Here is a 16,178-nt window from a genome sequence, read left to right as displayed (position 1 = left end):
TGAACCAGAAGCCTAAATGGCAATGCCAATACTAAAAGAACAAATTATTATAAATCAGAAACTACACCCTTCAAAATGAAAAGGTTGTTGCCTAACGAGGAACGAGTTTCTGAGTTTTCGTAGTCAATGCAACATCGTAACGACATCTAATCTCCAAGGAAAAACCCGCATATTAATCCATCCGTTCATCCATAATCCAGACTAGAAGTGTATAAAAGAAGACAAACTTTTTGCTATATTCACTAAAACGAAGATACTAAGGTGATTATGATTTCATTTCCAAAAATTTCAACAGAATTAGCACCGTCCTTCAAAGCTGGTTGGTAGGAACCTAGAGATCAAATGATTCAAACGACTAAATTACTTCATAATTGGATGTGGAAGTTTCAAGAGCTATAGATATGCAGATACCAAAAGCAAAGCCTCCTGAATGCCTTATTACACTAAAAGTAGTGTCCTAAAAGGGAATATAATTACTTAGAACTCAAAGCAGACAGAGGAAAACATCATTAGGCGCTACCTTAACAGCAATTATAGCATGGTCAAGAAGTGGAAGCAGATTGGGATGACTAAAACGCGACGAAACACGTATCTCCTCCCTCACCAGCTCCAATTGCTCACTGCTCTGAATTAGTACCTTTTTCAAAGCATAAGTGCCATCGCCTACACAAGAATCGAATTCATTGAAAAAGAACCCACATCTTTAGCCATATTTAAAGAAATTCAAGATCCAGATCAGATTGAAGCATTTTAAAATCCATTTCCGAAGGACTCAGATCAGAAAACGCAACAAGGAATTCAAAAACACAGATTAGGGAAAATAGGCGAACCAGAAAGACGAGATGGGTCCTTCAATTTCTTGGCAAGACCGCCGCCGGAGGCAGAAGACGAGTCGGAAATAACCTCTTTGACCAAAAATACAAAGGCGAACCCGCCTTCACCGAGCTGCCTCACGATCCTGAACCGATTTTCGTTGATCCAAATGTCTCCGCCGCCGTTAACAGCGTCGTACAGAGCATTCAACCCAGAAAAAGAGCAACCCATTTCCAAGCATATAGATTCGAAGGGCTTGAAAATTGTTTGGAAATGAAATCAAGCTTCAAGAAGGCACCATGAAGACCAGATTTCATGTGAATTGAAAAGGATCGGGAACTGAAAGTGCGATTTACGTTACACTAAAATATATAGATTGGGCATGAAGCCTTTCTTTCAGGAGGATTGCTTGGTGTTGACCTGTGGGAGCAAAGCTTCGTCGGTGAGTCGCTCGAGTTTACTTCACATAACTGGATTCACCGCCGCTTTTGGCACACGCAACCACGCTACCACTCCCACCAATGTTCCAACAAAAAGATTCAAGATTTTTCCTCTCTTTTTAATAAAAATAATTCAAAATAAAATCTTTTTAAAAATTATAAATCTATTTAGTCTTAAACTAATTATGCATTAAATCAATCATTAATTAATTAAAGTATTAATCACCTTAATTTCAGTTAAAAGTGATATATTTTCTCAAAGTCTATGTTAATTTTTATAAATTTGAAAAATAACATTTTGATCGAACATTATAAGTTAAAAGTGATATATTTTCTCAAAGTCTATGTTAATTTTTATAAATTTGAAAAATAACATTTTGATCGAACATTAAAACTAACTATGTCTATGACAAGTAAGCAAATTTAAGATTAAAAAGATGCATATCACAGTCGTACTCATCCTAGCCATGTTGTCTATGACCACATGTCCATGCCACCCCAAATCGTTTATGTTGTATTGTCGTATTTTCTGTGTCTAGGTCTACCTGAATCACCTCAAAATGTACTACGAGGGTGTGATTAGTTGTCAAACTCCTCCCATAATTTTGTACAACAATTCTAAAAATCACGTCTAGACCAGTCACACTAGTAGTGTCAAGGTGGCGTAGGATCAAACAAATTTGAAAGTAAAACAGAGTACACGAACAAGTTTGGAGAAAAATGCTTGAGAAAAGTTACAAAAAAAAAAACAAAGCTTTACTCTTTAGAAAAGGGTTCTCGTAAATTCTGATACTTCTGCAACAACTTGATCATAATCAGCCTTGAGTTTCTCTTGTTCAGTTGATCCAAGCTCCCCTTTGTTTGGTTTGGTTTGTACCAGCACACAACATGTTGGCCTCTTGGTCGAACCTGCACTGGCGAGATCCTGTAGAACGTACATGCCATTATCATTATCAGAAGGAACGAAGAATCATGGCAAATTCTGGTTGAGCAAACTTATAAAGATCCTAATGAACTTGATATGACTTCTCACTTACTTCCTTGGAAGGAACATATAGGTAGCGAATATCTGCCTCTTCACATAAGATTGGAACATGAGTGATCACATCAATGGGGGATATGTTTCCAGCTATTACACACAATCTGCATACAGTACAAGGAATTTCATGAACTACATTACAACTATAGATGTTCCAAAGCCTTGTTTTGATTTCAATCCATCCAGAAATGATCATATTGGAATTAAATTTATGTTCCATCATTCATTCCTCCTTCCTTGTTCATTGTTCTATCTTTAGCATAAAAACTAGATCTATTCAAAGCAGACATTACCCTTTCTGACCACGCCTTATGCTTTTGACAACCTCCTTTACCCCTCGCTTCAAGCACTTATGCTCAGCGGCTGAAAGAACAATGACGAATGTTTTCATATTCAAAACAAAGACCAAATCAATCAAGGAAAATGAAGAACAAATGCGGTGTTAAGAGAAAAGAGATGGAATACCTTTGCGAACAAGCTTGAGGGTGAGCTTGCAGAGCTTCTTGCCGGCAAGGGGCTTGGCAATTGGTGCAAGAGCCGCCAGCTTCTTCTTCTCCTTTTCTTTGTCTTTCTTATGCGACTTCTCTACCTCACTATCACTCCCCATTTCTTCCGATGAGAGTATCCAAAATGGAACTGCCGGAGAGGAATTTGTGACGACGACGACGGAGATTGCTGTCTTCTCGGGTTTATGGCTTCCGCTCTTCTTCGTTACTAGGGTTTAAGGTGAGAATCGATCCCAAAAGCTCACACGTGCGAACCTCTCAAACGTTTTAGCCCAATAATATCTTCACATGAATACATTTAGTTGGGCTTTAAAGGCCCAACATGTATCTTTAAAGGCCCAATAAAATCAGTTTCTTGGGCCTTCCGAGGCGTTGAAACCTGAAACGACGTCGTTGCTATCTTTTATTCCAAACAAAGGAGCGTAGTATTAAAACTCGAAACGACGTCGTTGCTATTTTAAAATATACATAAATTTTAAACTTTTTTTAAAATTTAAGAATACTTTTAAGCCTCAAGGCCTAATTCTTAGTATATAATAAGGTAAGTTACTAATTTGATTTTGTAATCCGAACCATGTATTTATATTTTAATAAAGATAAAGCGATCGGTACATGAGAGTGGTTTAATTAATATTAGAAGATTACGAAACGGTAAGATTAGGAGATGATAATTATCCGATTAAATTATGATAATTGCCCAACTTTTCAACGTGCCTTTGTCATCAAAAAGCATAATAACATGGAATTATAAATTAATTAAACAACTTTTTGACACTAACCATGGTTCATTCACTAGCAAATATGTGATTGGAACATTACGATAAAACATCAATTATTTCAAAATAATTAAATTTAAAATGACGAGGCAGGCCTTTGAATCATCCACTCAGCATGTCATAAATATTCTCTTTAGATTAGGATCTTGACTTATAATATATTACTATTAAACTATATTCACTTTCATCATCACATTGCATTTTAAACATCTTTTTGACGCTCAATTAATATAATTTTTTACGATTTAATCAAAATTAAGTTTAGAGCTTATCACCGCTGCAAAGATGTTAAAGATCTTTCTTTTTAAAGGCAACACACCTCCCATTCGCCAACTTTTCATCTAAAGCAATCAAACAAACTCCTATGTGATTGGCCATTTCCATGCCACCAACAACAGTCCCGTCCACGTGGTTGTTCATCATTAAAATATACTCGGACCCTCGTTAATTAGGTCAATTGATGCATAACATAGCAGCTAAGTTATCTTCTTCATCTTCAATCTCATTCTTCTTTCTTGAATTCCTGTAACGTATATGTTAAGTCGACTAATTTCAAAAACTAAACCGACATTAATCGTAAAGGATCAAAAGTGTATTTTAATCTCGGGAAGAAATTAGAATATTATAGACGTCCCAAGAAACCTTAAAAGCTAAAGGGCTACACCGAGTTATATTAAACGTAAAAGTAATCCAAAAGAGAACAAAAAAGTTATATGATATTACCCAACTTACAAGTCCCTACAAAAATTTTGTTACTAAAAATCAGAGACATTATTATTATTTTAGTATATATTATAAATAATATGGTGTTGATATGTTAGGTCGTGGTTGTCGTTTATATTTATATTATAAAGTGAAGAGTTAGGCTTTTTCAAATGGAATTAAGCTCAATTTTTTTTATCAATGTAGTCTTTCAATTTTAATATATAAAAATGAATTTAATTCTATAAAGTTTTAAATTATTATCGTACAAATTAATATAAATAAAAGTTCATAGACAAATATTATTTTAATTTTTTTATTATTTAGCAAATAACTCATAAAATGGATAGGACCAACGGTTGAATATACATTCAATATCTATGTGCTCTTATCAAGAATTGAATATAATCTTCAGGTACTTTTCTCTCCCAATGAACGACGTTGAAAATCATATTGTTGTGTTTTTTGTGGGCTTTTCCTTAAAGTTTTTGAAACGCGTCTACTAGACAGGGGTTTCCACACCCTTATAAAGAATCACCCGACATCACCCTTTCGGACTTCTTCTCAAGATTTTTAAAACGTGTTTGTTATGGAGAGGTTTTCACACCCTTACCCTTATAAAGAATCACTCGAGACTTCTACTCAATTTTTAAAATGAGTTTGTTAGACCTTACAAACAATCACCATTTGAGACTTTTCAATTAGGGAGAGGATTCCACACCCTTATAAAGAATCACTCCGTCGGGCTTATGGGATAAGTTTCCACACCCTTACCCTTATAAAGAATCACTCTTTCGGACTTATGGGATAGGTTTCCACACCCTTACCCTTATAAAGAATCACTCTTTCGGGCTTATGGGATAGGTTTCCACACCTTTACCCTTATAAAGAATTGTCGTTTTAGGTTTTTTTTCTCAAAGTTTTTAAAACGTGTATGCTAGGGAGAGGTTTCTACGCACGTTTCGTTCTTCTTCGAAAGAGAGGTGGGATTACACATTCAATCCATGTAAAGAATGTTGATTCATAAATAATTATTAAAGGAAAGTATTGTAGTAATCTAATAAGATAGCACATAGGGATGATGTTATGATTTAATATTTGATGACGCAATCTGAATCACCCAATTAATAAACTGAAGGCAGCTATGAACAAGAAGACAAGGTAGAGAGCCAATGTGAGAATTTGGAAGTGAAAAGCATAAGGAATGGCAATGGCGATAAAGAAGGCAGTGACAAAGCAAAACCCACCAAGGAAATACAGAATTTGAGAAACCCTTTGGAGCTTGATGAGTTTTGCAGAGGTGGTGAAGCAAAAGCAGCCCATCAACGCACCCGACAGGAATTGGAACATGGGAGACAACTTGGTCTGGATTTGAACAGAAACAGTGGCTATAGCAATGGCCGTCCCCATGCAAAACGTGACCATCATGTTTTCCCACTGCATGAGCATCTCCACGGCCGAGACAGGGCGCCATTGGTACTCAGCACCACCTGCTTCTTCCGAATGGACTAAGCGCCCATTGGCATAGGCATTGGCATTGACAATGAAGGCTCTTGCTCTCGAGAGGGCTTCAGAAAAGAGCTTCACAATGCCATCGCTCACCATGTTGAATCTCATCATATTCTTCGTTAATTCGTTTCTCCATGTCTCCCCCACTTGGCCAACGTTTGTGATACTTATATAGCCCCAATAATCAAACAAAACCCTTGTGGGGAACTGCTCATGTTTTAGGTCACTGGGCGGTGGGTTAAGAGAAATTTAAAAACAAAGGAAAAGGACGGTTGATACCAAAAGAGATGGAATAAATTAATCCCGAGTTTAGGTGTTTTTTTTTTTATGTATTTTCCTTTTGTGTGACGAGAAGCATCACATATTACTACTTTAAGTACGATAATTTATATATATATTACTTGTTCGGTTGCTATGATAATGTTTCGACTACTTTAATTATTGTATCAAAATTCCAAACTTCAATCTCAAGAAAGATCCATTTGAATCTTTGAAGTACACGGTAAAAAAATTTCATCTTATTTGTATTTTATTTATTAAAAAAATTAATAAAATAACTTTGAAAAGAAAAGTTTTATTAATTTAAAAAATATATTTTTAAACTTTAAAGGAATTAGTCAACAATGACAAGAAAGTTTTATTGTTTAATGTTTTTTTTTTATCAATTTTCTTCTATTTTTTAAAATAACATTTGTTAATTAGAAATTACCATTAATATTTCACACCATTTTAATTTAAAAAATTATAATTTCAACTTTTAAATTGAATAATAATTGACATGATATTGAAAAAGCAGGTTAAATCGACGAGTGAGAGAAAGTTTTGAAAGGTTGATATTATATGGTTGAAATTATTAATTTAAAGTACATATAATAAGTATATAAAGTTGACTTTGTTAGGTTATGGTTGTCGTTTAATTAATATTTATATTGTGAAGAAGAGGTAGGTCATTCGATCACAATAGCAACTTCCATGCCTCTACACAAAAAGACCCATGAGAAATTAACCTCGAACTTCCCTTTTTTTTCTTTCATTTATAAAATTTTACCTATTTTTTTCATCTCGTCTTAAATATCAGAACGTCAAATAAAAATAGGAAGAATCATCTCATAAATATAAGAAATTTCAACATTTAAGATTCTATTTCATTCTTCGTTCTTCGTTTTTCTTACGGTATAAATATTTTTATTTTCTCTCATTTGTTCAATTCTTATAAAAAAAAAATCTAAGTATGAAATCTCACTCAAGGATCAAATTCTCAACTTATATGTATGTCGTGTATTTTATTTGAAAACTTAAATTAATAAACTAATTAAAAGATGAAATTTATTTATATAATGTAATTATTTAAATTTGAAAGGACATAGAAAAAATGATTTTATAATAAAGTTTATAAATAAAAGAATAAAAAGTGTTAGTTTGAAAGTTGAAAAGAATAAAAAAAGTATTTTGCTTTTAGGGTTTTAATTATTTAGAAAATACCTAACAAATTGGAGTTGACTATGAGTCTTTCTATTTAATTATAATTTATTGAGGAGTCAGATAGGCCCCACAAAAGTAGTCAACATTGACAACAAAGTTCGTAGGTTTTTGTTTTGTTTTGTTTAATGTTTATTTTTTATTATATCCCAATATTTAATATTATCAACTTTTTCTCGTTGTTAGTAAGAAATTACTAAAAAGAAACTGATTTGAAATCATTAAAAATTTATTTTTCTAAATAAGTATATATTCTTTCCAATTTTTTATTTGTTTTGCAAAATCTGGTAAATGAATATGCCAATATCTTTTGTCAATTTGATTGAGTCTATTCGTTAACTCGTTGCTGAAATCGTTTTGGTGAGAGGCTTCACCGTTACTCTGTTCAATTGCAGACTTCAAATCCTCTATGCCAATCATACGCACGTCTTAATTAGAGATGTTCATTTTACTCATAGGAAAGGGTTTCCCGATAGAAAATCGAAGAGGAAGTGTAAAAAATAACAATAAAAATATTTCACCTCTGGAGCGGCCAAAGAACGTCGACCAAATGCTCTGATACCAAATGATAAGTGCCTGCTTGATTTTTGCAAAACTAGAGGTTCTTCTAGAATCCTTGCAAACGTTCACAAAGGAAGTACTTAACGAATTGATTCCAACCAAGAGCTGGTTAGGAGATGAATGACTCTTAGATCGAACTTAGAATCTATAATGGTCAGACGACTCACTCCAAAATTAGCTTGATCAAAACTAATTCAATGAATCGGTTTAAACATCAAACCTAAAGTAAGGTTGAAAAAAAATAACACAAAAAAGTATCAAGAAAACACAACGGTAGAATTTTTTTAATGGTTAAAAGATTATATTATAATATCAAATTTTGAATTAAAAGAAAAAAAATTGATAGAACATTTATTTATTATGAATAATGTTTTTATTAAGAAATATATTTTTAAATAAAAACTAATAATAAACGATTAAAAAAATGAATGGGCCGAAAATAAGAAACTAGAAAGCCCATGTAGTTGTAACGAAGCCCAATTCATAATTAAAATAGAATATGAAAGCATATAATATAAATATTAGACTTGCTAACCATATCTTATACCCATAATTAAACTGCATGTAATTTGTAGCATATAATAACATTGGAAATACCCCATTTTAGGCGTTTTACTGCAAAAATACACATAAAGATATGAAAGTCTCATCAATTTCATACTAAAAATATCATAAATCATTTCCATTTCCAGTAATTCCTTCTTAATCATATGAATAATCAAAATATTGATTCGTTTTCACACGCAAATTCAAATTTTAGCTATGAGTTTAATGTCATAATCTCTCTTTTATTGGGTCAATAAGATTTCACAATATCTTAATTAATATCCCTTTTTCGAAATTTCAAATTATTTTACTAATTAAGCTAAAAAGGGTATGTTTTAATTGTATTCTTTTTATTTATAGAAATGGAATTTTATATGCCTTTAAATAGACATATAGGGTCTGATTTAATATTGTCCCAACCACACCCATTAAATATTTTCTTAGTGCCCAAAGAATAATTTTCTCAAACTTTTTTTTTTTTTTTTTTTTTTTCTTTTCGTATATACCCAAAATCGGAGAACAAAGCATTATTTAAAAGGGTGTGAAAATATTTTACTAACAGACCCATTTTAAGACTTCAAAGAGAAGCCCAATACGGTGTAGGTCTGGGATAATCCTTTGTTCCACAGTCTCGGTCTATTTACAACTAGCCAATTAAGAATTCTCAGATGTACTAGTACTAGCAAGTGCATCTTTGATGCAGTCATCGATTCTCCCGAGAGGTCACAATTACCGCGAGCAAACATATTAATGACGAGGAACACATTTTTGCTATTCTACTAATACTTGTACTTGCTCTGCTATTCTGCCGAAGCCTGGCTGAGGAAGAATTACGGGGCGTAAAACAAAAAAATATGCTGATTCGGGTTGGGTATACTATATTTAATTTATAACGGAACCCCCGCCCTTAACCCATTAACGAAAAAGAAAAAATAAAAAGATAAGGCCATTCCATTTCGACAAAAGACCCACACCCAAGTTCCATAGCTTTGGGTCCGCTATCCCGATCATGATTTTCCTACCCCCAGAGGGAAAAGTCCTTCCCTTTTTGGCCGGTTGTGGGCGAGGAGGGATTCGAACCCCCGACACCGTGGTTCGTAGCCACGTGCTCTAATCCTCTGAGCTACAGGCCCCACCCCGTCTCCACTGGATCTGTTCCCGGGGGTACCCTAAAAAAAGGAACNATGGGAAATTCCTTCCCTTTTTGGCCGGATGTAGGCGAGGAAGGATTCGAACCCCCAACACCGTGGTTCGTAGCGGAAAAACTGAAAGAGAACAATATCTACTAGTAGTGGGTTTGAGCTGTTACAAATGATATCAGAGCCGGACACCAATCACGCTAGCATGGAGAGAAGGTGAATTATGAGAGAGAAATTACTCTAAAATTTGTTCATATTTTATGTAAATATATTATGAGATTAGTTAAATAACATTTGACATTTTAATTAGAACTAATATATATATATATATATATATATATATATATATATATATAATATTGCTTGTTAAACCAAATCTTTGCCATAATTACAAGGGGGGCCCTTCAGTAGCTATATATAAACTTAAGGTTTATTTTAATGGAGACAGATTCTTAAAAATAATAATACTATTAAATATTGGGGGAGGGGCCATGTGTTAATGGAAGCTAGCTTAGAATAAGCCCAAGTGCAAAATTGTTTAATTTGCAGAGATGGGTCTGAGTTGGAAGCAACCATAATTAACCAAAACCCTAAGGACAAAACAGCAAAATTTTGTCCAATACTCAAATAATTAATCAACCTCAATCCCAAAATAAAAATAATTACAAACTAAAATGGATTAATTAAACCACTAAAACTTTCTCCCATAAAATAAAAAAAAAATTACAAAGCTTCCTTAAATGCATCCAAGATATGGCATAGTGGGTGGGAGTTTGAAAAGGAAAACATATTGTTTTAAAAACTTTATAGTAAAAATAAATTAGAACAAAACATTATGATCTCGGATTTTCATATGGTTTTGGTAAGAATATTGGCATATGTCAATGTCATATATATGTGATTGATTTTGACATGAGAGGTTGAACATATGTTCTAAGCAACCCCCATGCATTTATATATATATATATATATATGTATATTGGTGAATTTTATTCCAAAGTTTTGTGCATTAGAAGATATCAAAAAAGCATATTATAAAAAAAAAAAAAAAAAAACTTACCCATTAAGAAATAACACTCTTTTTTGTGTATCTTAATTTTTGAAGCTCTAAATGGCTACCCATCTGCCTCTTTAATTTGGCCTTATGCTTGCTTTGTTATTTGTATGTAATGGATGAAGATTTGGGGTTTGGTGAATACCCATTTAATGAGCTGAAGATGATGATGAGAAGAGAAGGCGATGAGGAAGATGAATCAAATGGTTCATGTGGTTTCCGTAGAGAGATATTGTTCCCTTCAATGAACACTAATTGTAGTAATGTGTTCTCGTCTCCCAATTCCGCGTCGTGCGATACCGTTCTCGATCCGCATCGCCATCACCATCTTAGCGTGATGGCGGAGCGGAAGCTGAGAAGAATGATATCTAATCGGGAGTCGGCGAGGAGGTCGAGGATGAGGAAGAAGAAGCAGATCGAGGAGTTACAATACCAGGCAAGATCGTTTGTTTGTTTGTTTGTTTGATATTTTTCGATATTGTTGCGAGAAATTTTAAGACTTTGCTCGGTCTCAGGTCGGGCAGTTGGAAGGTTCGAACCGTCAGCTGTCGGAGAAGCTGATTCAGCTACTGGAATGCAACCAGCAGATCCTGCATGAAAATGCAGAGCTCAAACGCAAGGTTTCATCTCTTCAGATTATTCTTACTGATTTCTTGACGCCATTGAGAAGCTGTGATGAGCCTTTTGGGAGCTCCATTAATACTCGAAGACCTGAACCTGATATCTAGACCACTTTATATATATATATATATATATATATAATAATATATTTGTAGATCTTTATCCTTCTTCATCATCACTGCTTTTAATCTAATTTGATTTCTGTTGCTTTTCATTGGGTTTTAGGTTCTTTTTCTTTTTCTCTTTTTACTTTTTCTTAACAGTTCATAGTTTTATGTGATGTGGGCCATACTAAAAGGATGGATCAAACTAATTGGACTTCTTTTTTATTCATTTTAATTATGGGTTTCGTTTCGTTGGTCCGATGTATAAACGTGAGTTATCTATCTCGACGTGATATCATGCCCCATGACTCAACATTTATTAGTTTTGAAGGAAGAATGAAGAGTACCCTGCCCCACGACCCATCTGCTCTTATCAAAGATGAAGGGTTGGTGTTGGCAAAAAGAGGCGAAGTTGAGAAAGTAACGTGTATGGTTTGAGTTTTTGTAGTGATGTACTTGACCTGGTAACCTTAGGTAGTAGAATCGAAACTATGTGATTGAATCATTTTACCTCGAAATCTTGTAAGTAGTGCTAAAGAAAGTCTTAAAAAGTTTTAATAAAATTTTTAAATTTTAAAAAAAAAATCTAAAAAAATATTATTATTTTTAATTAAAAAATATAAAATACCCCTAGAGAAACATTAACCCTCCTAATAAAAAAGTTCAAAAGAAATTTAGCAGACAAAAATAGTTTATGAACATTATCCATAAAGATTTTAATGTTATTTTAAAAAGTTTATAAGTGTTTTTTAAATTTTTTTAAAAAAGTTTTAAAAGTTTTTTTTTTTTTTTTTTTTTTTTTTTTTTTTTTTTTTTTTTTTTTTNGAAATTTTGTAGGAGTTGGAAAGTATTTTTGAAAATTGAAGAATATATTATTATTCTTTTTGGATAAGTTGAAAGGTATTTTATTAATTTTATTCTTTCTCGCTCCTCGCAAAAATAATCATGATTTTTATCTTTTTGAGAAATGGATGATAAAATATTAGAACCGTAGCCCTTTCCCCAATGTACTGTTCGTCCATGTTCCTCCTTGATCCCGTTCGCCGGAGTTAATCGAGGAGGTCCGGCCACGCTGCCGCTCACCGACTATGGCGGACGACTCAACTGACCCCTTCGCCTCCCCAGAAGATCGCCTAAAGGCCCTAATTTCGTGTCCTTCCGCGAGGACCAAATCCGGGTTCGAAAACGAATCTGCAGAAGGTGAATTTCAAGAAAATCGGCCGCTGATAGACGATAATTCTTCTTCTATCTGTGTAATTTGTTTTTCGGATGATGGAAAAGCGGAGAGAGGTAAGCTTGACTCCTGTGACCACTATTTTTGCTTCGTCTGCATTATGGAGTGGGCGAGGATTGAATCTAGATGCCCTGCTTGCAAGGGCAGATTCACTGTTGTTCATAGAATTGCGAAGGATAGCTGTCGTCTACGTGAACGAATTGTTAATATTCCAATGCGGAATCAGGTTGGTAACTCTGTTGTTGACATTTTGCTGCTTTATTGTGCTCTATGATTGACATTGAGCTTTTCTAGGGCTTTAGGGATGCGTTTTTTGATTGGTTGAATATCGTGTGTTTAATTGTATGAATCTGGGAATTTTTCGTTTTAGAAGTGACGCCAATATGCTTGACTGCAAGGATCAGTTTGATTATAGTTTGAATAATGCATTGTAGAGCTCTCTGCAAGTATAATTCTTCCCTTTCTGTTGAAACTTGTAGCTATAGGAACAAATTTAACTATAATTACGTTTAATTGTATTGAACAATCTTGAAAATTTGAGGGCACTTGCTAGGATACGGTCCAAATAGATATAATTTTGCATAGTTATGATATCTACCACATCCATGACTCTTCTTTTGTTATCTACTGGTTGGAGTAGCAATTGCAGAAGTTTTTGAAAGATTATAATTTTTTTTATACTTTTATAGGGTCAAATTGCTTATGATATATTATTGTCTAGGTAATGAAACATAAATATGCGTTTTTTGATTAGTTCAACTTGAGTGTAGAAATGCGCATAGTTTCACAAGCTTGTAACTTTCCTGGTTTCAGGATCGCTCTGTTATTGAAAATACTACGAATAGGGATCCATATGCAGAAACATGTTGCACTGTGTGCAAGGGCATGGAAGATGAAGGTCTCATGTTACTCTGCGATCTCTGTGATTCCGCTGCTCATACCTATTGTGTCGGCCTAGGTGCTAATGTGCCTGAAGGCGATTGGTTTTGCCATGATTGTACTATCTCCAGGGCTCAACATGCCGATACTGAATTGAATACTGGTTACAATGATCAAAATCAAACAGAATCTGTTAGAGCCCACATTTCCATTTCCGATATAGTAAATGAATCGAGTGCTCAAACAGTTGGCATACCTCGCAGAATAGCCCTTTTACATTCAAGTCACGAGCCACCTTCTATTGTCCCCAGTTGGAGAAGCAGAAGCAGCGTGGCCCATAAATCATTGCCTAGTCGTGGTGGTAGAGCTGCTGGAACAAGTGCAAGAACATTACATCGCTGTCGTAACATCCATAGCCATATAAGAGCATTACGTGAAAATTGGGGTGGCTTACGAAGGGGGTCACTGAGCTTTCCCGCTAGCAGCTCATCAACATATTGTAGCAACAGTTCCAAACGAGATATTGGTGCTGCAGTAAACAACCAAACAGGTGAACCCCATTTTTCTACAGCCATTAACATGCAGGCAACATCTGGACCCGAGTCTAACGGAAGCTCTTATGACGTTGAGAAGGCATGGACGATGATGGAAATTGCAAAGGCAAAGGCCATACGTGAGGGAGATCAAACCTTGAAACATCCTGCTAGCAGACAAATGAACACAAAAATAAAAGATATTCATACAGCGAAAGGCCAGCAGTTCAAAATCCAGAAGCTAAAGGAACCAGCAACGCATAAGAAGGAAATGGGAAAGCAAAGATTGCCCGAGTTGGATAAGAAACTGTGTTGTCCTGTAGCAAGTAAGAAGAGTAAAGCTTCTGATGAGTTTCTTCCTACCAGCTCATCCAGTTATGGAGAACCCTCCCTGGGTAATATGGTCCAAACTTCTCGAGGTGATTTCAACTATGAAAATAGAAGAAAGCTATCAAACAAAATCGTGGATGAACTTTCTTCATCCTCCACAATGACACAAGCCTCGGAAAAAGGCCATGCGGCTCGTGAGGCTGGCAACGATCACGATCCCAAAAGTGAGATACGAACACTGGTCAAGATCAACCTAAAACTCCTAAGCCGAGACAAAAATTTGGGTACGATGTCACGTTCTACGCTACCCCATTGCCATTAGTTTGAATGCTTAAATGTAAAGCTCTTCCAGGTTTATCTTGTAACAGGATTATGTTGAGTTGAATATTAATTATCTGAGATTTATGCAGGATATGAAAGATACAAGGAAGTAGCAAGGCTTGCAACTCACACCATCATGGCAGCATGTGGTTTAGAACCCCCTCCAAAACCCAGCAAGCGATTCTTATCGTGCTCCGTTTGCAAGCACACAGAAGAAGAAGTCGGGCAGCTTCACAGGTCCACTCTGATGCCAGAATCTTGCAGAGAATGCTTCCTGGTGTATGTGAAGGATGTTGTTAATGCCCTGATGTTAGAAAAACTGGAGGTGGGGTCCTGATCGTAGGCTGTAAAGAAACCAAATTGTGTGTATTAGTAAGCAGAAGAGTTTTGGGAGTAATAAATAAATGAGTTAAATAGACAATATCTCCTAGGAGTGGGCTTGATCGGTTACAAATGGTATCAGAGTCAGATACTGAGCGATGTTTCCAGCGAGAATGTTGGGCTCTCAAGGATGGTGGATTGTGAGGTCCCACATTGGTTAGAGTGAAGAATAAAGCGGTTAGAGTGAAGAATAAAGCGGTTCTTATAAAGGTGTAGAAATTTCTCATAGGAGGATAGAGGAGTAGAGATGAGTATAAACCATGAGAGGACAGAGGAGAAGCAAAGAGTTGAAAAGAAAAGAAGTGGGGTCTAAGAAGAAGGAGGTGACGGTTTGAGGGGACCAAAATGGAAGGGAAATGTATGCGGTAGAGGGAAGTGAGCGTGGCGCTCCATTTTTTGAGTTTAGCCGGTAATTCGTTGGAACATGTAGACGTGGGTCTAACGCTGATGTGAAACTGCCTCGTGCTTTGCTGTGGACTCTCTCTGTGATAGCACTCACAAAAGCGCATGCGACAACATAACATGACTTTCCACACGTGAGCTAACTGCCATATCACGTGCCTTTCAACTGAACGACACTACCGTGTTCAGTGCTGTCACCTCATCCTTTGTCACAGCCCTAAATACCCTATCACCTCTCCACACCTCACTCTCCTTTTTTTTTTTTTTTTTTTTTTTTTTTTTTTTTNTTATTACCCCACCAAACCAAAAAAAGAAGCTTTTTTTTTAGACTATATTATATCCATTTTATTTTTATATCAATTTTGATTTTCTTCGTCATTTTTAAAATATTACTAAATTTATGAGGGGAGAAAAAGTATATTAAAAAAAAAAAAAAAAAAAAAGTATGGGCAGTGGGTCCCGGAAAAACGGGCAAGTTGGCCACGTGAGGCAGAGGGTGTAAAAAAGTCACGTGCATCTCGCGGATTGTGCGCCGGTACCCTTACTGATCTCTAAACGGATCCCCCTCAGAATGTCCACGTTTTATGCCGCCCTTCCATTCAATTAATATTTTATCGCCGGTACCCTTTTACATTTTTTAATTATATTTATTATATGAATAAAAAAAAAAAGTTTAAAAATAGCCTTTTCTACAATTTAAATTAACTCTTCAATAATTTAATAAAAAATGAATTTCCTTTTTTCTAAAATTAATGTCAAATCCTTGTCGTTAGAAAAAATATAAAAAGAAATGATGAGGGGACAGGGAA

At 35.0% G+C, this 16,178-nt stretch overlaps 4 protein-coding genes and 1 non-coding gene across 5 annotated transcripts in view; 2 read left to right on the top strand and 3 right to left on the bottom strand.

The window, feature by feature from the left end:
* The window catches only part of LOC111783267 (serine/threonine-protein kinase 16-like), a 3,179-nt gene extending 1,824 nt beyond the window's left edge, over positions 1-1,355 (bottom strand). Inside the window, exons 1-2 of the mRNA XM_023664182.1 lie at positions 831-1,355; positions 521-663 (exon numbers count right to left, since the gene is read on the bottom strand). Of these exons, the coding sequence (XP_023519950.1) occupies positions 521-663; positions 831-1,044 (357 nt within the window). The 5' untranslated portion in view covers positions 1,045-1,355. The remainder of the gene's footprint in view (positions 1-520; positions 664-830) is intronic.
* A 477-nt stretch (positions 1,356-1,832) lies between these two features.
* LOC111783266 (H/ACA ribonucleoprotein complex subunit 2-like protein) lies at positions 1,833-3,011 on the bottom strand. The gene is made up of 4 exons (XM_023664181.1): positions 2,758-3,011; positions 2,586-2,655; positions 2,291-2,396; positions 1,833-2,178 (listed from the first exon to the last, which is right to left on the bottom strand). Exons 1-4 carry the CDS (start codon positions 2,897-2,899, stop codon positions 2,017-2,019), a joined length of 480 nt encoding a protein of 159 aa, XP_023519949.1. The 5' UTR covers positions 2,900-3,011; the 3' UTR covers positions 1,833-2,016.
* Positions 3,012-9,430: 6,419 nt separating this feature from the next.
* Positions 9,431-9,504, bottom strand: TRNAR-ACG. The gene has a single exon. It is a non-coding gene; the product is annotated as a tRNA-Arg (tRNA).
* A 1,008-nt stretch (positions 9,505-10,512) lies between these two features.
* Positions 10,513-11,571, top strand: LOC111783227 (basic leucine zipper 4-like). Its single transcript, XM_023664131.1, has 2 exons — positions 10,513-11,000; positions 11,080-11,571. The coding sequence occupies exons 1-2, from the start codon at positions 10,680-10,682 to the stop codon at positions 11,290-11,292; spliced, it is 534 nt and encodes a 177-aa protein (XP_023519899.1). The 5' UTR covers positions 10,513-10,679; the 3' UTR covers positions 11,293-11,571.
* Positions 11,572-12,145: 574 nt separating this feature from the next.
* LOC111783226 lies at positions 12,146-15,006 on the top strand. Its single transcript, XM_023664130.1, has 3 exons — positions 12,146-12,749; positions 13,337-14,549; positions 14,676-15,006. The coding sequence occupies exons 1-3, from the start codon at positions 12,378-12,380 to the stop codon at positions 14,921-14,923; spliced, it is 1,833 nt and encodes a 610-aa protein (XP_023519898.1). The 5' UTR covers positions 12,146-12,377; the 3' UTR covers positions 14,924-15,006.
* Positions 15,007-16,178: the final 1,172 nt, after the last annotated feature.

This window comes from Cucurbita pepo, chromosome LG20 (genome assembly GCF_002806865.2).
Source record: "Cucurbita pepo subsp. pepo cultivar mu-cu-16 chromosome LG20, ASM280686v2, whole genome shotgun sequence".
NCBI classification, from domain to species: Eukaryota; Viridiplantae; Streptophyta; class Magnoliopsida; order Cucurbitales; family Cucurbitaceae; genus Cucurbita; species Cucurbita pepo.
This window is presented reverse-complemented; position numbering and strand designations above follow the sequence as displayed.